The following is a 24,698-nucleotide window of genomic DNA, read 5'->3' on the forward strand; positions in this document are numbered from 1 at the left end:
TGCCTCACTGACAGCATATAACATCGATTCAAAATACAGGAATGGCTGACTTGCCAAGTATCAGTTAGTCCCAGATCTGCTGCCGTCTGGAACGGGCAATGTCAGAGGGTCAACACAAGCTCTCCCATTTGCAGTGAGGGATCATATCCCTCCTTCAACACCATGAGTGTCTCCTTCCTCATGTGCAAGCTCTGAAAACACTGCTTGCTCCTTGAGATGTGCATGACAACATAAGGTCATCTCACCCTGGTATCTGAACTTGGGATTGTCATGCTGGTTTATAGATGGGACCACAATCACAACAGGAAGGCTGCAGAGGCTTGATGTGGTAAAAACCCCACCAACACCTTTGACTTCCCTCACTTTACTGGATTTAGAAACTTGCTCAAAAAACTGCATCCTGAATGAATCCCTGAATAGCTATTGTGCTGTGTAAAAAACTGCAAGATAACCTGCAACCAAAACCAGTTTATCTGGACATAACTAGCAGAAGCAAGGTACACACAGTGCCACAGCTGTCTTGCAAAAAACCCGGGCACTTCCATGCTAGGCTCCAGAAAGAATGAAGAATTTCTTCCAAACCATATCACAAACCCATCCCTAAAATGTCGTTAGTAGGTAATTTGGGATATGCCCTCAGCCATTCTATCTTCAAATTTCTTAACTAAAGAGATCACTGTCACCGTGCAGAAGTCCATGTTTGCGGTGCTGATGACGACAGGCTGAACTAGCAATGGGTACACCTTAGTTTCACTCTTTTCTGATGCTGCTAAATCCCTGACACCTAACTGCAGCCAAGCAGCAAAAGAGTATCAGAGCTCCAGATCAGTAAGCATATAAAAACACCAGAGACAGTGTTAAGACAGTTATCATTGCTCTTTGCAACCACTGTTCCCCTGGCTCCTGAATCTCATCTTCCAGGTTATAAACTTTTTGAGGCAAATGGTCTTCATCTGATTTACTACACTAATGTCTACAGAAACTCGAGATAAACAAAGGTTGCTTAGTATCGGTGGCCTGGTACATAGCAATTCATCTCAAGTTTCATTTCTCAAACACAACTTCTGTGATGTTGAATCAAACAAAACTCTCTGTGACTCAGTTTCCAATCCCTGGAACAGAAAAAACAGTACGTTTTTACTTCACAAAAAGGCCTGTAGTAAGGTTCTCTGTAACACATCAATTACTGTAAGACAGTCAGGCAACCACACAAATAATTATTGAACAACAGAGTCTTCCCTGAAAGAGAAAGCTCAGGTCAATGTGGCAAGTGGCACAGGTTCCAATTACAGGAGAGCTTTTCAAAGAGAACACAGCAGTGTCTCTGTTGATACCTATTATCTCTGTTGATACCTATTATCATTAAACAAGGTGCAAATAACACTAACATGCAAAACTACAGGCAAGAAATTACTTAACCTTTATCCAGACTGTGGCTTCATTATAGCAACAGAATCAAGAAATCTAGACCTACATACAAGATGGCTAGCTCTGATTACCTCTACATTACTTTGGCAAAGGGTATGATGAACATATAAAATGTTTCCTATTGCTCTCACCTTAATAAATGGTTGTATCACAATTGCACCTAACTTGGATTTGTTACAACAAGCCTCTTTAACACTTACCAGAAACATGATTTTGAAATAAGAAAGTAAATGTTTATTTACATATGATTGATGGAATTTCTGGCACATGTTTTATTTTCAAAACCAATCTCACTTTTTGCATTTTTGAGGGCACTGTCTAACAGTTGGAACAGCATGTGGCAAAGCCAAATCTCTCTGACTTTGCAGTGCTCTCACACAGTTAGTGGTGGTCTGGCCTCTGTTACTCATACATCAGTCTAAAACTAATCTCACTGAAAGCATTTCATACATAGAAGGCCATTTCTAATATAGAGTAACAGGGACAAAATGTGACTCTGAATATCCTGGAATTTTTTAATCTTTTTTGAACACATACAAACAATGTACAGTTGAACCTCTTTAAGAAGACTACTTACACAGCTGCCGTAAATGCATCTAGTATTTAAGCTGTATCACACACGATCACTTTCTGGCTCTGCTTTCTTTACTGGAAATTATGTTCTTTGCTCCAGCTTCCCTGTGAGATTGCTATATTTTTCCTCTCTATGTTGTTGCTGTTGTTCCTCTCTCAAGCACTGACAGAACCCATGGGGCCAGAGGTTACTAGTTCTTATCTTGCTTTGCTTATCTGTTGGGTACTCCAGTCCATCTCCTGGTTGTCCTTATTACAGTTTTGCTTCCCATTCCACTGACAGGAAATCAAGGGAAGGCATTGTATGCACAAATTGCAGTCTGAGAGAAAATCAACTGACTCCCAAAGCAGCATCTTGGGATCTACCATAGGGCAGAGATTATCCAGAATGTCAAGTGATAGTACAATCAAATGGTTTTTGTCCAAGGTGACTATTATTCCCCTAACTGGAAGATGGAGAATTGAAGTTTTGCAGTCTCTATTAGAAAAATTAATCTGTCTTTTCCAGCTTTCCAAAAGGTTGTTGGGATTGCATGAATGTCCCACATCTGTTGACATACATATTTCAGATCTCTGCAGTTCTCCTTTGTCCTGTCTGCAGTATGCCTATTATGCTCCTCCTGCAATCTCTTCAACAGTTGACCCTGCCAAGTAACATAACTCTAGCTGATTCCTGCCTTCTCAGCTCCTTCTTATTCATAAGAAATGCTATCAGGTATAGTTTCAATGCCTGCAAACTTCTGTAGTGATCCATTCAGTTTAAACCAAAATTAAAATAATTTTTTAATATTACCCACCAGATACCCTCTGTTCCGACTGCTTTACGGTCACACGCAAATTTCTGGAATTTTTTTTGGTTTTGTCCAGAAACCAGCACTTTGAATGCCCTGTGTTATTCAGCACTGCCTGATGACTCTGTTTCTAGGTGCTCCTTTTTTTCTAACAAATTATGTGTTTTTCCTTACAGTACAGTCCTTTATATTGACCACTGCCAATATGTTTTCTGTAAGATATGTTTGTTAATAAAAGGAAGGGACTTTACGCTTGTAAAAATAAACTATGTCTTTAATTCATGCAGATGTTGCAACTGAGATTATAAATTAAACCATGGGCATACAAACTGCTTTCCTGGTACCTCCTTCAATGTAAGTCACTCCCGCAAAGATTCATGCAGGTTGCTACAAGCACTCCTTCATTACCCCAGCTAAGGATCTGGCAGGAAAATAGAGGCTGCATTGTACCAAGTGCTGCACATTATTAGATTAAAAGTGGTTTTGTCCTAACAGTTCATTTGAATACAAAGGAAAAAATATTATCCCCATGTTACAGACAGTAGACTGAGGCATGGTCATAATAAGCAATTTGTCCAAAATTATGCAGGAAATCTGTCCTGGAACGGGGAACCGAACTCACAGATTTTTATTTCATTCTTTTTAACTACAAAGCTAAGAGGAAACCAGAGCGCTATCAAAACTGCTGGTTTTGAAATAACCATACCTAGGTCTGACACACATTGTATTTCCAGTTATTGTCCTACTCAGTTCCTAAAAGAACAACTCCAATTACGTAAAATGTTTTCTGTTTCTGATGCATATAACTGGATGCCCTGCATTCTTTCCTTGGGTCTAGAGACCTCCACTCCGTACCACAAGCTACTCCCTTCCCCACCTACCAAGCACCTCCGAATGTTTCCAACAGTACTGAATTCTTACATCAGAGTTTTGTGTATCCGCTCTATGGCATCCTCCAGCTCTTCCTTCTGGTCTGGCACAAAGCGGTACTCCGAGACATAACCTGTAGTGTGCTTATATGGGTCATAGTCCCCCAGCTCAGCTAGAGGACACAAGAAGAAAAGAAAGGTCACCTATTTTCAACACTTCATGTTAACCAAAAAATATGTTATAAAATCCACCTATTGGTGCCAAGCCACCTTTCTCCAACTGTCAATTTACCATGCAATCAGTTAAAAAACCCAAAGACAGTACAGAACTGTTCATATTAGCCCACATAAAACCAAGAAATACAGTTTTCAGTCATTTTAAAAGAGAAATGGAAGGTTCAAAGAGCTGAGATTTTGACAGGAAATCTACCACTTCTAAAGGACTAGGTATAATTTGGTCCAAGTCACCAAAGTTGAAATTTGATTACATGTATTATTTGGCAGCATATGTAGAAAAAGTATAAAAGAAAAGTCTGGGTTTTGGAGTATCTATGCCCTCATGACAAGCTGCAATATTACAGACAGAACTGATCCATACTCTTGCTAGGACTCCTAACATAAATGCCAGTGCAGAAATACAAATGAAGACAAATATCCTGAGACACCTAGAGGTATGTCCTTCTAAGGGTAAACAACGTTGTGAGGAAACACAAGACTTCATTTTTCAATAAAATATCAATGTATTTCCAGAACATTGAATTAACTTTCAAAATAAATAAATAAAAAAAAAAAAAATTTCTTGAAGAAAAGAACAAGGTGAATAGCTGATATAATTTTCTTTGAAACTACCCTGAATTTGCATACATTAGTCAAACCAGTTTATATGTTGCAATGCAATTATAAAATAAATATGGACCTTGGTTAAAACTTGCTTCTACTGATCTTAACTATAATTGCATCTGAGAAACTTTGTTAAAGTTAGTATTTCAATTTTTTAACAACTCTGAGTGAGCTTCTCTAAGAAAAGTTCCATGGAATGTTTCTATCCAATGTCAATCCAATGTCAATGTCCTAGGTTTGGTTGGCTAGGGTTAATGTTCATAAGAAGCTGGGAGAGGGCACAGCCAGGACAACTGACCCTAATGAACCAACCAAAGGGATATATGACACCATATGACATCATGCCCAGTATATAACCGGGAGCCGGTTAGGGGGAGGAGGGATCACAGCTCAGGAATGGGCTGAGCATGGGGTGCCAGGTGTTGAGTAACTGCATTGTGCATCACTTGCTTTATATATTCTTTTATTAGTAATATTGTTTATTATTTTCTCTCTCCTTCTGTTGTCCTATTAAACTGTCTGTATCTCAACCCACAAGGTTTTACATTTTTCTTCTAATTCTCCTCCCCACCCCATCAGGGGAGAGGAGCAAACATGCAGCTGCGTGGTGCTTTGCTGGCAGCTGGGCTTAAACCACAACAGCCCATTAAGCCAAAAACATAGCCAAATGAAGACTTCAAGAGCTAAGAAGACTCATCTAATAACTCATGTTTCTTTCCAGAATTTAACTATGTTTCTAGAACAAGACAGCCATCTGCTCAGTAGAGATGTTGAGAAGTTTCTTTAGAAAACCTCCATAAAAATGACATGGTTTTTGCCCATAGCAGGAATAAGAACAGTAATAACTATAACAGCAACAACTCCAGCATTCCCAATAGGAAGACTGGTGTACTCTGCAAACTGTGCCATGGGTGCTGATTTCTCCACCATCACCACTATAACAGTCTGCAGTCTTTGACCACAAAAGGAGAAAAATTATTCATGTGCTAAGGACAGGATCTGCCCAGAGACCAAAGACGACATCCAGGAACAACCTGAACAGTGAAAGCAGGGCCCGTGGCTGTAGCAGGACATGCATATTGGACTCTGGGAGAACACATGGCCCTGTCTCCTCCTCTGGATCTCAGAAGCTGTTAACTCCATGGGGAAAGACACCACTGATATCATTACGGAAGCAGAGCTTCTCAGCCAATACAGAATTCCCACAAACACATTTTAACTCAATTTGGAAAAGAAAAAAGCAGTCTGGCATATGAACCTAAGAAGGGCTGTTTATCTCAGTGCTGATGCTGTGGGTTCATATTTTCAGTATCTGACACAGACATTTCACAGTTATCTTTATATACTTCGAACAACTGTAGACCCCAATCAAAAGGACAAAGTTTTTTATAGAGTAAATGGGAATGTATGCTTGCTGGTTCTAGGGCAAACTTAACCCACTGTATGCAACCTTTGCCACACTTCAACCCTCCTCTCTCATGTGAGCTTCCTCATTGTTTTCCAATAGAGTATCAGAGATTAGAATCACAGGAACAGGATTTTATACCAAAACAACAGCTCCCCTACTCTAACCATCTTACAAAATGACTAAAGGATAAGAATTTACTCTTTTTACTCTAATAATACAATTAAGCTGTTACCATCATTAAATAATTTCTTGCTTCATACTTGAAGTATTTTTTTTAGGGAAGGCACATATGCCAGTAAAGTGAAATGTGCATTGCAAACAGTTTTTCAGAGTATGACATGTCACGTTTCTTAAATGGCAAAATGAAGTTAATAATTGTACAAAACTAGAAACAGCTTGACATTTCAGCTTTTGAGAAACATATATAACACATCATGAAATTCTGTACAAGCCTCACTCATTTTATACACGTTATTTTGCCTTGTTATTCTAAAATGGAAATGAAAGGAGGGCTACTTTTTATGTTGTAATAAGTGTGGCTGAGTCACAGTTGGAACACAAATAATACAAATAATCTTTGCTTAATACATATCACTGATGAGAAATCTAAATTTAATATAGAACAAATTTTAGATACAGGTCCCAGCATGCCTCATCACTGATTTCTGGTTGCCAGTTGTGTTTGAATACAGAGCTTGAGCTGTAATGTGAAGGAATAACTAACTAGTAAATGGACAGCTCCGTTCTAATTGATTGCTACCCACTATGCAGGATAGAACATCCACTTCTGAAAAGTTAACTACTGATGGGTGAATGCAGATAAATGACAGATAGAACTTAAACATTTCACTTCAGGTCAAAACACATCCTACATTCAAGCATAGATGCATTCATATAGACATGTTATTTAATATTATTCATATTTAATATTTGTTATTTAGTATTATTCATGTTGACATGTTATTTGAGACTTTGTTGGCTGGAGGCTGTGAATAGCCCATCATATCTGTAAACCTTCTGATGAGGGTTTTGTCATAATCTACATGCAATGCAGAGTAAGTCATGAAGTCCTAAGTACATGATAAGATGTTCCTCAGCGAGGCAAATAGTGCTGGGCAGAGTCTTCAGACTGACTTTTCAGTTTCTTCTTTACATTAACTTCTATACTGCTTCTATATTATCGTTCATAATGGTAATCTATTTGCAGTTCTTTAGCTGAAATCAGTCATACTAGTTTTGTTCTGTTCTGAAATGAATGCATAAAGTGTTAGTGAAGTCTTCACCACTTAATATTAATCGTAATGCAGGATTAAAAGAAATAAGTTCTCAGTTGGCCAGAAGAACTTACACTGAATTATATATGCTCCCAGCTGTGCTGCAGTGTTGACTGAACAAGGCAATCGGCCCTGTAAAACATCTTGCTTGACCTGCAAAAAAAACTGATACCTAAAACACAGAAAGAAAACAAAGATAATGTTTCAGTATTGAGTCTGATTCACCAAGTAATGTTTCATCACGTTGCAGTTTACTGAAGACATGTCATGTACCATAACCATGTGACAGTCAAAAACCATAATACCTTTCTGAATGACTTTTCACCTTCTGACCTTGAAATAACAACTAAGATTAATCTAGTGGAAGAACTTCCAGGGGGGAGCACTCTGTAGTTTTCCCATCTGCTTATATTGTGCAGATACAAATCATTTTCCTCCTAAAAATGTGATTTCTCTTTTGACTTTCATAGAGCATTCAGGAAATGGGGAAAAGGGCTGGAAATCAGAAAAAATTAACAAGAAACCTATCAAAGGGCCAAAGTCTAACCTGATCAGTGGATCAATAAAAAGGAGAACTGGGTATTGGATACTTCTTTATTCAAAGGTCCCTCTCCACATAACAGTACCAACTCTAGAGCACCAAACAGATTTAATGAAGTCCATACCCCATGAAAAAGATGGATAGGCATACCATTAGCAGTTAACTGTATCTGTCATGGCACAGGGTATTCTCCTTGGAGACAGCAGGGGTAAAAATGTAATTTTCAAAGTCATAACCTACTGCTACACTTGATGAGGCATGTACTGAGACCACTGACAACGAAACAATATGCACAAAACAGATGGAAAAGACAAGAAAACAGGCCATCATATGAAGGATCTGCTTGGTTTTGCAACTCCCCACACTCATTTATAGGAAAGCTTTTGAATGCTGTTTGGATTTGGTCTGGTTTTATTACAAGAGATTTATGCAGTGTTTCACATCACCCTAAACTAATTTCTTGCACCAAGTTCCTACAAAGGTAACAATACCGAGAAGGTAACTTGTTAAAGAAAAAAATGGTCATTGATACAAGCATATAGCTTTTTCACTACTCACTAATTCAACTTTATCTACACAGAACCATTCAGCTACACCTCAAATGATTTATTCTGTTAGTATAAGTTACTCATGAAAGCACCTTGGAATCATCTGTAAATTCAAAGTGCATCTACAGTTTGCAAACACGTAGATACATGATAGCTGATCCATAAATCATTTAAGAGTCAATCAAATTTACTAGACTTGATCAGCCCAGATAAGCCTCTGAATAAGAATACCAATGTCTTTATGGTTAAGGAGCCCCCAGAACTTGTGCTGTGACAGATACTATAGCAGGAATGTCCATCCTTAAAAGAATGGCTAATATTCTCCACCTTAAAGGACCAGGATACTGCATAAGAAATTTCTGGAAATGTCATTACACAACACAAAGCACATATCCTCACTGTTCCTTCACTCCAAGCAATACCTCAGTATGGCTTCTAGCTTACGCTTGCCAGTCCTATCCAGACGAATCTCAAATCTCTGTATGAATTATGATGACAAAGGTGATTTTACATCTACTGTGGAGTACACAGCATCTCCTTTTTAACATTAAATGCATTTCTGATATGCATCCATCTTTCTGTTAGCACTTCTCCATCTCTACAATGCAGAACTTCATACCAGGTGATGCTAAAAATTACTTTTCCATGTAGCAGGTATTTCTGCATTCCCATGTAGTCTCAAAATAAAGCAGGATGGGAAACTGCAAAAAAAACGTCGGAGCCAACTGTTAAGTGCTTAAGTGACTCCTATAAAGTGAACAATCTCAGTTCCCACAGTAGCCACTAAGGTCCTCACAAAACACGGCCTTTAGTCCAAACTTGTAGCTAAAGCATTCTCATCTTGTGTGCTGTCAAGTATGTCATGCATACATAATAGTGCCTAAGCCTGCTTTGCTCTAGCAAACACATCCAGCAAATGTTAATATGCATCACTGCAGAGTTAGCTTTTGCCTACAAGCCAGACTGTGAAGCAATTACAAAACTGATAGGTTTTCATTATTTGCAAACAGTAATCATGTAACACCACAGATCATCAACACCTAGTAACAACAGAGCTCTCATATCCTTAAAATGACAAGCACACATCAGTTAGCACAAAACACTTAACACACCATTGGCATTACACACTTAGGCAGAAATTATTATAAAGAAAAATACAGCCTTTGATCCCTCCTAAGCAGAAGGAGTTTTTATTATTATTATATTTCTTTCAAAAAAGTTATACCTTCTTTTGAAGATTTAAGAGCCTACAGGAATAAACGTGCAGAAACACTGAGTACGTTTCACTACTCAATGTGTTCTGTTAGCAATATCACTTCCTTATGCTCTCCCTCCGTACATTTTAAGGTGCAAATTCTGAATGACCAAACACTGTGCAGCCATGAACAGGGGCTACTAATTATACTGGAATGCTTCTCGACTAGATTGACACACCTAATCAGAGTGCAAATCACTGACTGACCTTATCACAAGGCAAAGAGAAACAGTTTTTGAAAATTTAGCCCTGGCATTTCCCAGACAGTAATCCACCCTGCCTCCCAAGCATCAACCACAACAGGTTCAGTGGCCAAAGCTCCATTCCCAGGGCCATCTGTCTTCCCCTGTGAGCAGGGCTCAAAGTGCTTCTGGAAAAGTATGGGAAAATGCAAACCTTCATGGTACAGGGGCATGACATCATGTCCAGTTTACACTTTTTTACCTGCAGAGTCACAGTGCTTATTATTATTACATGGTCAGTCTCAATCTTGTTATTTTTGAGACTTCCATTCCTGCTGTGCCAGTGTGGAAACAAAAAAAAAAAAATTTCTCACTCTAGTACAAGAAAAATATTCTGCCTGCACTACAACAAACTGCCATCTTTGATTAAGGAAAATTAAAACCCCTGCATTCATTCTACTGAATTCTCATGTGTCATATACCCAGGACATCAAAATAAATATTTTGGCATTTATTAATGCAAGCCAGCACACCAATTTTGTCTGCCTACCCATCAAAATTCTCAAATTTCCTTTTGAACCTAAAACTAATTGTCTGAGCAAACCTTGTCCACAAGAGTTCAGACAAATAGATGTGTATGCATGTGGTAGTGTGTGCATCCTCAGATCTTGCAGAGGCTGAGCTTTGGTAAAAGAATCAAATGCATGCAACTCTCCAATTTCCTTCACATATTTTTAGGAACACTGAAAGGAATCCTCTTGAAAAACAGTCTGGAATTTAAACTACGGCCAATAAAGAAGAAATTCCCTGTATTTATATTTGATATCCAAAGAAACTCTAAACTTGACTATAGCACAATATAAATGCAGACAATGTATTCCTCAGAATAAAATAATCACAAATGCACACCAAATCCTTCTGGTTTCTGATGCATCAGAGAGCACCTTTTCATCTTGAGCTTCTGAATAGCTGGCTGTACCAACCACTGTTAGGCTAGTCACAATTATCTTTCTCCACATACATGCTCAAGCAAAAATGTTCACATGTTCAAGAAAAGAAAACACACAAACAAAACACCCCAACCAACAACCTAGCCACACCACAACAATATGCATCTAGCTGGAATAGATTACTACCCTGAAATCAACAGACTACACTCCTGCTGAATACTGTACCTTGTTATCTCTTCTTTAAGTTTACACGGATCCTCTGCATAGAACTTAATGCCAAAATACAGAGTGTATGGTGGTCCAGCTGAAGGAAAAAAATATTTTGGCAAAAGTTAGTTGTTATGAACTGTTAATTGTAGTTGGCCACAAATCAGCTACGAAAATGCCTATCTTATTTTATTAAACTTGAAGATTTCAGAAAAATCTTATATCCACATAGCAAATCCATACTCCTACACTCATTACTCATGCAGAAAAAAAGAAAGAAAAGGATTTTTATTATTATTTTTCTAGTCTTTTATTTATTTACAGCTTGTCTATTTACTTGGAGGTTTTGCTTATTTTGAAGATTTAACTTTAGATTTCACTGCTAACTTACTATTTCTCCAAGATTTGTTTTTACTGCTTGATTTTCATCTTTAGATACTTTTTCCACTGAAACTTTTTGAAAAATGCAGTTGTGCACAGAAAAGGATTCCCTGTCATAACTAATAATACTGAATGCTAATCCCTTTCATACTTTCAAATATATTATGGAGCAACTTAACTAAGCACTTTATGGAACACTTTAACTAAGAAATATTTGGAAAAGCTTTTCTAATTCACCTTTTAAAAATTTTATTCTCCTGAAAGATTCAGTTAACTCATTACTGAAACTTAACAGTAACTTTTATTACATGCATGTTAGGAATAAAAAGATGCTTCTATATCTTTTTATAGGTCTCCAAATTCTTAAGTAAAATAATCTTATTGTGTTCTTTAATTATAATAAAAATAACAGATCTTGAATCTGTGATATCTGAAGAGTGATAGTAACAGCAGACACTATTATCAGTAAGAGGCACTACTTTTACCTTCAGAAACAAAAAGCAATTTAACTTGGTTATGGTACAGTACAGTATGATAGAGATATCACAGCTACTATAAAATCAATGATAGATGTTAAGTATAGCACCATTTATTATTATAAAATAAAATTTAAGCACAGTTAAGCACACTCTGGACCATAACCACACAAATTACTGGGAAATTATGGTATCTGGAATCTATGTGTGAAATTTTGATAGTTATGAACTGCAGTAACAAACTTGTTCAAGAACTATCAATCTGTTGTGACTGTAATATAAATGTTGTGCAGGCTGTTTACACTGAACATTGCCTCTGTTACTTCATCTTCAGATACTTTAAGTTCAAATTAAATACATACTTTTTATCAATTCTTTATGTTCAGCAAGCGTCTTTGCAGGATCCAGCCAATACTGTGAGACAGATAATTATGGAAATTAGTCACTTAGCATAGAAAATTAATACAGAACAATTGTAATTCTATATTTATTCATATATTGATATTAATTACCAGAGTGACGCACTTCAGTCTGCTAATGACAAACTTGTGCCAACTTCCAATCAGAGAAACACTGTCTGTAGTCTAGCATTGCGTATCTGGGGATAGGGAGCTTCCTAAAAGAAAATCTGTTTGGTAAGAGCCACCACATCTCAGGCTCGTCACAAGCTGTCTCTACACAAGTATCACACTAGGTACCCATTGGTGTCTATCTGATCTGCTACAGCTAGTGTATGCATGTGCAACCTTGCTATTTTCTTCCTGGAATATTAATCTAAGTAGGGTAACTCTAAATACCGATAACAACTAAGCATGTAAGACAGGACCTACAAGGAAAGAATGAAGGGACTTCACTTGTTTTCTGGAAAACAAAAGACTGTACAGGGGAATAGGCATAACCGCACTCTTCCAACAGCTGAGCAGTTGCTTTAAGAACACTGTGATCCATGTTAATATCTACCAAGTATGAAGAAAATGGTTTAACTAGAAGCAAAGAAAACTTCATTTCCATTTCAGAAACAGTTTCTAATAGCAAGGGGAGAGGATGACTGGAAATTGACATCAAGGAAGGGAGGACACAGACTTCCACTGGATATTTTTCAGGAACAGATGGACAAATGTGTCAAGAGATGATAAAGGTACACCTATACACCACAAAGGAATGAACATGGGTTCCCATACCATATGGTCAGCAGACAACCTGCAGTACAATTTCTCACTGGTTGTCTGCCTTATCAAACTTCTAATAAAGGTTATCCCGGTGCTACTGCTGACCACAGACCAGCTGTGTACTTTCCTCATTATGGCTACACAGGTCAACAGCATCCTGCACTTGTAATCCTTCCAACTACTTATTTCTTCCTTAGATTGACATTTCTATGATTCAGTTTTGGAAGAAAGTGTAGAGGCAGCTGCCAAGACCATTCTTGTCTCTCTTTTCTTCAGTCCTCTTCCCTCATACCCAAACTTTCTGGACCAGTTGAGATTGGCACCCCTTCTTAATACACCGGAAACAAAAAGGCTGCTAGAAAGAGCAAATTAAGGCAGACTGAATTACTCCCTTAGAACCCACACCTTTTTTAACTGAGGAACTGCATAGACCAATGAACAAAGAAACTCCTTATTTGCAACCCTGAACTGCAGATAATGAGTAAAAAATGATCAAAAAATCTCCCCCTTCTATTCAAAGACCTTCTCTGGACTAAAAAATGTCACTATTAGGAGCAGTAGCATAAAGAAGGGAAGGAAAAACACTACAAGACATTTGAGTAGAAAATCTCAAGCAACTTATTTCACAAGTGGTTGTAAACAACTATCATTATTTTGACAAAACATGAAAACAAACTACTTCCATTAGCTGCTGATCCACCTGAAATAGAGACAATCTTGTTCTTGGCCATTGCTATTTCAAATCTTGGAATGTCTGTTAAGAAAATTTTCTAAATTTTGAAGGGAAAAAAAATATTAAGTACATGCTTGTATCTAATACATCCAATAGCTATTTAAATATAAACCCTCTTAACCTCAACTGAAAGCGTGGAGGAAAGAAAAGCTTGTCACACTTGTTCAAACATCCTATTAGAACTCCAAATCAGCAATAATCTGAGCTAACACAATAGGCTGATAAAGAGATTTTACAGTCAACAGGCTGAAAAAAAAGGCAAAATTACAGAGCACATTCTAGGTATGCAATGTGGTCAGAATGTGGTCTGACCTCTTCTCAAAACTGACATCAGAGCACACTGTCAAGCTAACTTGTTTATTATTGACAGCTCTGTGGCAGCAAGAGATCAACAAAACTACTCCATCTAAAAACCAGATCAAAATCTATCACAGAATAACTCCTTAAATTCTCCTGAACTGAACTCAGCGTCATGATATATTGCCCTATAGCCCTGTCTGCAGTTTAGCTTTACATGCATAGGTAGATTTACTATTTCTAAAAGAAATAATGGATATTGATGGATCATCATTCAAGTCTGCAAGTCAAGCACAAAACGATTACAGATTTCTGGTTGTCTGTGCAACCTGAACTCTACCGCCTCTTGTATCTATGTGATTCACTGGCTGCCATGAGACAAACAAGGATTTGGCCAAATAATTAAAGACTGTATGGACACGTGTCAACAATACAATCAACACAGAGTTGCACTGGAACTCTTAATTCTCACTAGACTGTGCTTCACTGGCAAGACAAGTGATATTCTTTGTATGGTCTTCTGAAGGCAATTTCCAAAATTCAGAGGGAAAACTGCAGGTTCAGATTCAGAAGAAAACTGATGAGAGGGGAGAGGGAACAAATCAGGTTATTTACATCACTAAACATTTCCTGTCCTTCCCCAAACCGAGCCGGCAGGAGGAACTACACTCTCAGCCCTCACTTCTGTAAAAGAGATTGCTGCTACTCATGCGCATCATCTGACACAAAGAAATGCTCTCTTCTGAGAGTACCACAAGCATCGAGATTCACATGCAGCATAGGTGAAGTTAAACACTTCAGCTCAGACCAGTCTACTTCTGGGAGAGAGAGCAGTGCAGAAGATGCAAGAAACTCTAATTTAGCATCGTGGCAATGCCACAAACCCATGCTTAAAATCACTGTGTAGCTATTTATTATTTCAAAGGCTGCCAAAATTTTCTAGAAGAATGCAAGGGGTGGGGGGAGGAGAGGGTGATTTCTAATATTTTATTTGTAAGCCAAAGATGAATGGAATTTCATGGATAATGAAAAGGCATTTTTTCAAGCCAATGTTAACAAAGATGAGAACATTTACAAAACCAAGATCCCTGACCACAAAGGCCTTTAAACATACATATGCATGCATACATAATAACGTGTATTGGATACTGTTAAATGTTTGTGTCTACATATAAATAGTGTTGGGTATAGTTACAGTTTTGAGCTCACATGTTAAAACGCCAAGAGAAATGGAACTGAAAAAACAAAGCAGCGTCTTACTAATCCAATACACTTGCACAGCAGTTACTGACAACAAACCTTACATTTGTGAATGCCAAAGTAGCTCCAACACACAGCCTCACTCTTTTTATCTTTGGCAGTCAGAGTGCCACTTCTCAGAGATTTCCCACCTCTGTCTCTCCTGCACATACAGCAAGGGTTATCTGCCTTTATAAACAGCGCACCATTACTGTGGAGGTGCAGAGCCCAACATATACTCATCCAACTGCAGGGGATACATTTTGTGAATCTGAAAGGGGAATTTAACATTTACAGAAGAAATGGGAAATAAATAATGATTTTTAAATAGTCCTCATCAATGCAACTATCCAATTATTAAAGTGATGGCTACTAGTTTATCAATTGTTATTTACAAAGACCATATAGTATTAGTTTAATTTAATATTTTTTAATTGACTGATTATAAATGTACAATATTATTAAAGAAAATAATTCCCTTTTAATTTTTAGAGAGAAATTATAAAAAAATATGTTTTAAAGTACAGCATATCTAAGAACAGATGGGCTCTACTGTCCTTTTACAAATCCAGCTCCTATACAAGCCAGATCCAGTATTTCATATTTAGACTTCTTAAATTACTACAAAAATTTTCCACAAATCTGGAATCTTCATTCCTTGTATCTGCAGAGGGTTAAACATGGGTCAAATTCTATGAACCTGTTAGAAACAAAATATTAACTAGGTTGAAATGTTTGCTGTGGCATCAGTCAATGAAGCATCTGGTGGAGAAAAATCTATCAACTTCAAACTAAATCCCTGAGCTCTCTTAATTAGATTCTTACCAAGCTATACCCATGATGCCACACATGTCAGTTTTTGTTCACATTTACAACAGCAAAACCCACCATTTTCGAGACATCCTTATTATAGAAGAAATGTATGTCATCAGGCAATCCTACAATGTATTTATTATTTCCATCTTTTACTAGAATCTGAAGTTACATTGATTCAGTATTACATCACCAGCCTGAGTACCCTGTTCATCGTGCTACACTCTAAAAGCTTACTCTTACTATCTTTAACTCACCTGATCATCAGCTTTGTCTTGGTTGTTTTAGTTGTTTAACGATCTTCTAAAATTTCTAGCTTCTAATAAATATTGTCAGTCTGTTTTGTTTGGGGTTTTTTCCACTGGCTATGCCATCGATTTTAACAAGCATACGCTTTTTTCTTTCTAGATGATTTCATATACCATACTTGTGGGCAAATGTTAAACCCATACAAAACCAAAATACAAGCTAAGTACAGTTCATTTGTTTTTCTAAGATCCTGAGATCAAAACACACATTAAGTTATATGACAGTAACTCCCTACAGAACAGACATTTTTTATTGCAAACAAACCTTTTATTAAAACCATGCCCTTGTTTCTATAGTTAAAGTACATACATCTTGTTCAATCTGTTATTCTATCCAATTTGGTATAGTAACCTGGTAATTTAAGCACACTGCAGTTACTTTATTTATCACACTGGATCGATCAAGGAACAACTTTCTGATATTTGAGTTTGCACAGCAGTGATATGCAGTCCATGGCACTGGCTTCTGCACTCAACTTTGCCACAGCTGACTGCAGCACAGAGACTCATAGTAGAAAGTTCAGCTTTACAAGAAACTGAGACCTGCATCTCCCCTCTCTCTCTAGATGGACTCTGGGCTATGCAGCTGTGAAATCTATTGCCGTGGGCTACCTCCCACCTGCTGTGCTTTCAGGTTTGTATGCTCAAAACAGACCTTCCCTATGGCAGCAGAGAAAAAACACATCTACTCTGCAGAGTGGATGCATGGTACAGAAAGCTTCCCATCTCGTGTTAGCTCCAAATCTTAGAGCAGTATACACATGTTCACACTGCAGCTGAACTAACTGCAGCTGAGGAAATGAGCTTGGCCGTGATACTGAATTAATGTGTTGATACAGCTTGCTGTAGTTGTATTTCTCCCCTTGAAGCCCGAAGAGTATCAGTATTCTGGTACATTGTAAATATAATAGCTCAGATCATCATTATACTGGATAATAAAAGAAGGGTATTTGCATCACAGCCTGCTGTACGATGCAGACATGTCTCCTGAGGCTTTACATTAAGCAGGTTTAGCATAACAGTGCGTTTAGGGATGGTGAGGGGCCAACCTGACCAATGTCAGACTGTAAAGCGCAGCCACGTTTCTGGAAGTAAAAAAAAAAAAAAAAAAAAAAAAAAAAAAAAAAAAAAGAAAAGTTGTTATTATCAACAGACCTCTCGGTTTTCTAGTTTTCTGCAATAAGGGAGTATCAAAATCTTTTTTTGTAAGAGAAGCTCTAATAGCATGACTCTTTCAGCACACTTCTGTGATTTGACAAGGGACTGCCTTTGGGCTTCAAAAGTACCCTTTCCCTCTGCTCAGTTTTTCCCGAAATACTATGCATTAGAATTGTCGTTTCCATTCTGCCTTTTGTGTGCCTCAAGAAAACACTGGCCTCCTGCCAGAACAGTAATTAGCACGACTATCCTAAGGCACACTGGAGAAGTCACAAAGGCAGCAGCAAAGTGACTACACTTCCCTGTCAATCAGGACCCAGCTGACCTTCCACACCAAGAAGCATTATGACAGTACCCAGTCTCAGCTTAGCCTAAATTTAGTGTCAGCAGTCTTTGCAGCAATGCAAAAAGCTCAGGTGAAAGGCTGATGAAGCACACTGAGAGATTCAGTTGCACTCAAGAAAACTGGTCTTCCTTTTAAAGAATTTGCACCAAAAAGGTACTCATGTACTGCGTTAAAAAGCACCATGTAGTTTGTCAACCAAAGCACTCAAGAGTTCAGGAAACACTACTGAGAACCTACTACATTAGTTCAAGACACCTGCCCATTTGGGTGTAGTTTTACATTACAATATTTAAAATTCCTTATTAAATGTTATACTTCAATTAATTACTACAAGATACTTTTTGTTTTTTCTTAGGGGACTCCTGTCCTGTTCAGAGCACAAGATAGATACAGCTTACACTGTTCTGGTAACTCAATCTTCCAGAGCTTGATTTTGCAAACTAAATACTGTCCTTTTGCCATGGAGCTTGTGGGACCCTGTAATGTCAAATGTAAAGCAAAATTTGTGTAATATGACCAAATTACTATCCTAGAAACTGTCATCCAATTTATGCTTTATCTTATTGTTCATGGTCTTCCCAGTGCCATCCAGTTCTGTCAATCTGTTTGCTGGATCCAGCTGTTCTCCCTCATGTGCTAATTAGTTTGTTAGCTGTTCAGGAAGACCATTTTAATGTTATGCATTCATATACTGCACATCACAGTGAAACATTGTTCACTGACTAGAGCCTTACTGGTACTACTAAAATAACTATGATACCACCCACATAAGAGGTAGCACACAGCGCTTAAAAGACCACCTGGAAATGCTGAAGCATGCAAAAGTAATGGGGAAAATAACTAAACAAGTTATTTCAAACCCTTAATAAAAAAAAATGTTTATTTTGTGATTGGGTTGCATTCTTTAAAATACATAGTTTTGTCCAGTCTGCTTTATTCAACTTTCTTTTAAATATATGGTGTGACAAAAGAACTGACAGAGCAAATAATAAAATATTTGCCACCACGAGCAATGTATTAATAGGTAGTCAAACCTCCATTCATGTTTCTTTGTCTGAGACCAACTCAGAAGCACAGTTTTAAAATTAATTAGCAAGGTAACCTTTTTCCCTTTCCCTTAGGAAATCTACTGTGGCTGATCCAAAACATATCCAATCCAAATTTCAAATCTAGGCTTCTTGCCAGGTATTACAGGACTAATTCCCACAACATCCCAAAGCATTTTAGCCACATTCAGAGAGCAACTGAATGTATGGTTACAGCTAAAGAGCAAGTTGTTGTTTGTTGCATGGAAGCTTTCCCTTTTTACTGGCCATTCTCAAGAGCTTACAAGATTTCGCTAAAAATAGCTAGCTAGCAACAGTTGTAATAAAACATGTAAAACTAAACATAATAGCACAGCTTTACTAATTTATGAACTTTGCATCAACTTTTAACTATCCATACAGTGACAAACAGAACAGGCATTTCCACAATATTTTGCTACAGCACAGCCCAGGTGCAACCTACAGCACAAACTCAGCTGGTCACTGTGGCAGCAGCTATATGGCAGGGCAAGCGCACTCTGCAACCTGGACCACTGCTGTGATCTCTCATTGAACCTCCTGGCTGCTTCCCAGCTGCATGCCAGGACAAAGTTGCCCTGCACACCTGGGATGCCCCTGCAAAGGAAACCCACAGGTGGGGGTGAGCAGGCCATGCTCCCATCAGGGGACCAGGACGCAAACAGGCAGCAGAGGTGCCTGCCCACTGGTGCATAAAACAGGCAAAATACAGGCTGGCAGGCGTCCATGCACAGAGAGGCTGGAACTCCATGTCTGTGCTAGTGCAAACTGTATCCCCACAAGACTGGTATCTGTGCAAGAGCAGGCAAATGAGGGAAGTGGGATGAACACCTTCCTAATCCATGGGAAAAATCAAGAAGCACAGCAGCTTCTGGACCTTGGGCCAGCCAGAAAATAAAGATGTGTTAGCCTCTTTATTAAATTTACACCACTAGAGCATCATGTGAAAGAAAAAGGAAAAAAAAAAAAAAAAAGCTGTAATTGGAAAGGCTGAGTTAATGTGATTATGGCCTACAGCTCATGCACACTACCATAATAAAAAATGCACTGGTACCATACAAACAAATCTAATGTGTTAGCAGGATATGTCCTAATATGTGCCTTTATGTGTTAAACCTTTCAGAGAAGAGGTGTAATCCTCTCTTATTTTCATAATGCCATATACACCATTAAATACGCAGTCTGTATGCCTCTGGAAATGTTCCCACTGATAGCCATTTCTATTTTATTTTCCTCTACAGGAAAAAGGGAAACAAATTCTGAGAGCAAAAAGTATCTACCCACTCTTCATTCACACCTCAATTTCCTCAGGAAATCAAAATATACTGGTTTTAACAGTCTGCCTTTAATTCACCACTAAATCTGACTCTCAACTCCATGGAATGAAACTTGGTTAGAAGTTTATCAAGGAACTGAATTCATAGATGTCTACACTACTCAGAAATAAAGATACAGTGAGGAGGGCAGTCTGTAGCTCTCAGCATCAATCAATAATCTTCTGCTAATACTGCTCTGACTTCGGTTACATGTTCAACTTCGGCTAAACAGAAGAAACTGGCAAATATTTAGCCAATTCAATAAATTATTAATATTCTGATGACATGAAACATGCCATCTCTTGAGGTCAGGGTATTGTGCAGTACTCTCAACAGAGAACAGTGACTTTAAAAGCGTAACTGCCTGACTTAATTTAACCACAGGCCAGGTATTATTCCCTTTATAAAATTAAGGTAATATGAAGACTACCCCAGCTAGTCTTACCTGTTGAGCATCCCCTGCTTCTCACCTCTGACAGCAGTAACCCTGCACAGGCCTTTCAAGGGGTCACTCCAGACTGCATTGCCCCAGGCCTCTGCCTGTTTTGGCTGGAACATCTCAGCCTTGTTAAAATTTTCTTGCTTATTTAGGACTGTAATCTCCTGGTGGAAAAAGCTCTCAGATGTCTGATGAGTCCCTGACAAGAAGGCTAAAGAGAATATGGGCTCAAGGACACAGATATGATTCAGGTGAAGTGAAAATGTTACTGCCAACACCCTGACTCCTAGGGCTCTACCAGTGAACAGGCAGCCACCACACCAACCAAAAGATATACTCTGAAACAGGCATTCAGCGAGTGGTCCAAGTGAAGCAGCCTGTGACACACCCAGACGCCACAAGGCCAAGCAAATCTGGACAGCATAATGCACCAACCACTCACTTCAGGACACAGCATTAAAAGGGAAAAAATACTAATCCTACTTTCATATCATAATTTTGTACTGTTTATACTTCCTTCATTTAGTTTCAAACAACATTTAGCATCTGATTCTAATCCTATCTAAGATATTAATAGCTATTCCAAGACTTTAATGCAAAAAAACACAAAGAAACTATTACTGGAAACCTGAGCCAGGAAAAAGTTTAGTGAAACTATTATATGACAATTTAATGCTCTACAGGCAAATGGCACAAACAGGGTAATTTTTACATATGAAAAAATAAAATCTGCTGTGTCTTTTACTCACCGTTTGATGACTCCTGTCACAGTAGCGCAGTCCAAAGTAATCTATCTCCACTAGGTTTAAGTGACGAAATACGTAGCCCAGGACAACCGACCCTTTCGTTGACTTCTGTGGGAAAGAATTTGGAGAACCTTTTCACAAAGATCTTCTGCCTTTGTCAGCTATGTGCAGTGGCATTCATGCATTCAGTTAGCTTTGTCTAAAAAAAAAGGAGGCAGTTCTCAGTGCCTCTAACACAACTTTCAGCTGTACGGAAGAAAATATTTTGCCCTCATACATGTTTAATCAATCATTAGGTAAATACTATTAGGTAGCTGGCAGGTCAATAGTTACAAAATAGCAAAGAAAACAAATCCTCAAGTGTACTTGCATAAGCACAATCCTGGTGAACCTAGCATTAATCTAGAAAACCTGTTCTCTGATCAAAACTCTAACCCCTGTGACATATTTTAATTCTAAAATCATACTCATCCTTCCAGCACGGGTCTGTCGCTCAAACTCCAACAGCATAGATCAGAAGGCAAAACTGTGCCCTTAAGTTCTAAATTATATATCGTTAGCTACTCTGTTACCACTCTTTGTGAAGAAGGTTCAGTTATGTTTTCTTTTAAAGTATTTTTGATAGTATAAGTGGGAGCCATCCAACACTCTGAATTGAAATAATCACATTGTTTTCTTGAAGAGTACTTCATTAAGGGTCTATGCCAGTATTAGCAAACAGTGCTGGGGACAATATAGCAAAGAACACTATGCTGTTGAGAATGCATTATAAAAACCTCACTTCCACCCGAATGCCTGTTATTTGTCGGTTTGCCTAGCAGCCAATAACAGGCTAAAACGACTGAGAATAATTACACAGAATGATCCCCTCTCAGAATCAATTAGAGTATTTGACTACTACAGTCCTAGACTCCACAAGAAAATACGAACATAACTCATAATTAGGTTTTAGTTAACTGCTTCATATTGTATAAACTGCTAGACTGTAGTAAAATTACCAGAGAGAAAAGAAACAGGAAGAGGAAGCTGTGGGATACTGTTTGTGCTATTTCACTTTTTAGCGTACAAACAAATAATTTCATTAAATTTAGCTTTGCTGGTAAACTATCAATCACATAATGACAGTGAAGATGCAGCTATTTTTTTTCCAGCAGGTGCATTTGGTCAGGATTTGTACCTAGTCACATGGGCAGGGCCAATACAACTATTTCAGATGGCCACTCACACTAAGCAAGCCATTACATCTCTGTTAGGTTGGAAATTGTGTATCCATGCTGCTCACCAGATTTACTGTATTTGCTTAAACCAGGAGATGTTCTTCAAAGGTTCTCAGTGTTTACAAATCTAAAGCCATCATACGGGTTGTTTATACTAATCAACTGTAATTACATATTCCCTCAGCATGTAATAGTGACACTTAATGATCAGCCACAAAATGGAAAACAATTTGGGGCAAAACATGATGAAGGTAAGCAAAAATTCATCTCATTTTAACATTCTGGATAATGCAGAGCAATATAGTGATTTTATCATCAGGTTCCTCAACAAGAAACAGAACTTGTGTTGTAAGAAAAATGTAAGACAAGAATCAGCTCCTCTTAGCTATAGAGTGACTATCAGGAGCACTACAGCAAAAAGACAAGAACAAAACAAAACACTCCTTAAATTTTATTTTTTTTTTTAATGCAGGTTAAATTACTAGACAGCAGAGCTTCAAGACTGAAGCAGTAATTGTCCTGCCTCATTTTATCTTTAAATCAGCTGTTACTCAAAGAAGCAGAAGTGATGTCCCACTAAAAAGCACATAGTTATCTCCTCATTCATACCTCATAAAAACCAAATTCCTTTCACCATTGGAATTGTTTCCATTACCTTTTAAACATACAACAAGGTTTGGGGAATGTAGGATTGGGCAGGCATCTCTAGAAACACACAGGAAAAGCTCAAAATAAACATGCAGCCCTAACTAAAGCAGATAATGATGGTAAGACTTCCAACTGGGTACTAAGCATTAAAGGAATATTATAGACAGGAGCTCTCACCTGCTCAGAGCTACAGGGTTTTTACACAGTTAATCAAAGCACGGTTAATAAACCCTTGCAGAAGGCATAAAAGGTGCTGCCTGCACCATGGCTTCCAGGGGGCACAGAGTGGTGCCCAAAGGCATGCTGAGGTTCTGTGATGGTGAAGCTCAAATCAGTTTGTTTTCAAAGAGCTTTCTGCTTTGTCTGACTAGTAACGTCATTCATAGCATCAGTTAATTAGCATAACGCAGAAATAGTAATCCAGCAACAAACATGAGGCTGACAATTTTCCACTCAGGCATCTTACAATAATAATACACACCCCTGGGAGTAATCAAAGATTCTAACGTGACAAAGAAACTTAAGTCTCGTAAGAGTTAACTTACGTAACTCAGCACCAGTTTAGGATCCAGCTAGCCTTCTTGGCTGGAAATTGTCTTCTTCAGGCAGCTGAGGACTGCAAGAATCTTTGGGACAGCTTTCCTCCCGTGGACGCTAAAGCTAGTGTGTTAGCCCCAAGACATATGCATGTTTCACACCTGGTTTGGCTGAAATTAAAGATCCCTTCATTCCTTTCCAAGATAAATGGGAACAATGCGTAAAAAGCTTTTTAACGGTTTTTTATTTATATTGCTAGGCTGAGAGAAAAAAAATATACAAAAATTCTTGTCACCGGTTAACACTTCCATTGTTGCAGATCCTGCATAAACAGGTGGTCCAGCTGTGGGGAAATGCTGAGCATAACCATCCAATTTACAATAGCTGGGGGTTCTCCACCTCTACAGCAGCAAGACGCTCATCACTTTGGTTAGCCTCAGTCAAAACAGACTGCATGCTGTAGTCTCTGTTGCCCTTCTCACCAATCACCTTCAAACCCTTAATCGGTGCTTTCAGGTACACACGAAAGTGCTTCCAAAGGAAACTGCCAGGATGAGAGCCAGCAGGTATCCCCACACCCTCTAACCTCACCTTCCTTAACCCCTGTTTTCCCAGCACTGAGGAGCGCTCTTCAGGTAAAACCTTGCTGAAACCACTGCAACCTCATTTTCAATTCAAGTTCTCATTTTAAGCCACGTGATTTCAGGGTTTCATGCAAGTAAATTGCCTCTTCATATGGAGTTAAGAAAGCAGTTTTGCTGATTAATCCCTAAGTGGCTACTTCTCAGTCCTGAAACACTTTTTTTACGACATTTGAAGTAAGTTTTGCAAACTAAGAAAAGCCATCTTATCCCTTGATAAAATTACAGCAAAATTCAGCAAAACTGCAAAACTAGAAGATGTTAACAGGATTACATTCACATCATAGGGCATTGCAAAAATTAC

General features: G+C 38.2%; 1 protein-coding gene across 1 annotated transcript in view; it reads right to left on the reverse strand.

Annotated features, from left to right (window-relative positions):
• The window catches only part of EPB41L4A (erythrocyte membrane protein band 4.1 like 4A), a 95,202-nt gene that overhangs the window by 64,902 nt on the left and 5,602 nt on the right, over positions 1-24,698 (reverse strand). Inside the window, exons 2-6 of the mRNA XM_026865758.1 lie at positions 21,355-21,459; positions 12,086-12,137; positions 10,885-10,963; positions 7,258-7,355; positions 3,714-3,834 (exon numbers count right to left, since the gene is read on the reverse strand). Coding sequence (XP_026721559.1) covers positions 3,714-3,834; positions 7,258-7,355; positions 10,885-10,963; positions 12,086-12,137; positions 21,355-21,459 — 455 coding nt within the window. The remainder of the gene's footprint in view (positions 1-3,713; positions 3,835-7,257; positions 7,356-10,884; positions 10,964-12,085; positions 12,138-21,354; positions 21,460-24,698) is intronic.

The sequence above is a fragment of the Athene cunicularia genome, assembly GCF_003259725.1.
Source record: "Athene cunicularia isolate RWA chromosome Z unlocalized genomic scaffold, athCun1 chrZ_part1, whole genome shotgun sequence".
NCBI classification, from domain to species: domain Eukaryota; kingdom Metazoa; phylum Chordata; class Aves; order Strigiformes; family Strigidae; genus Athene; species Athene cunicularia.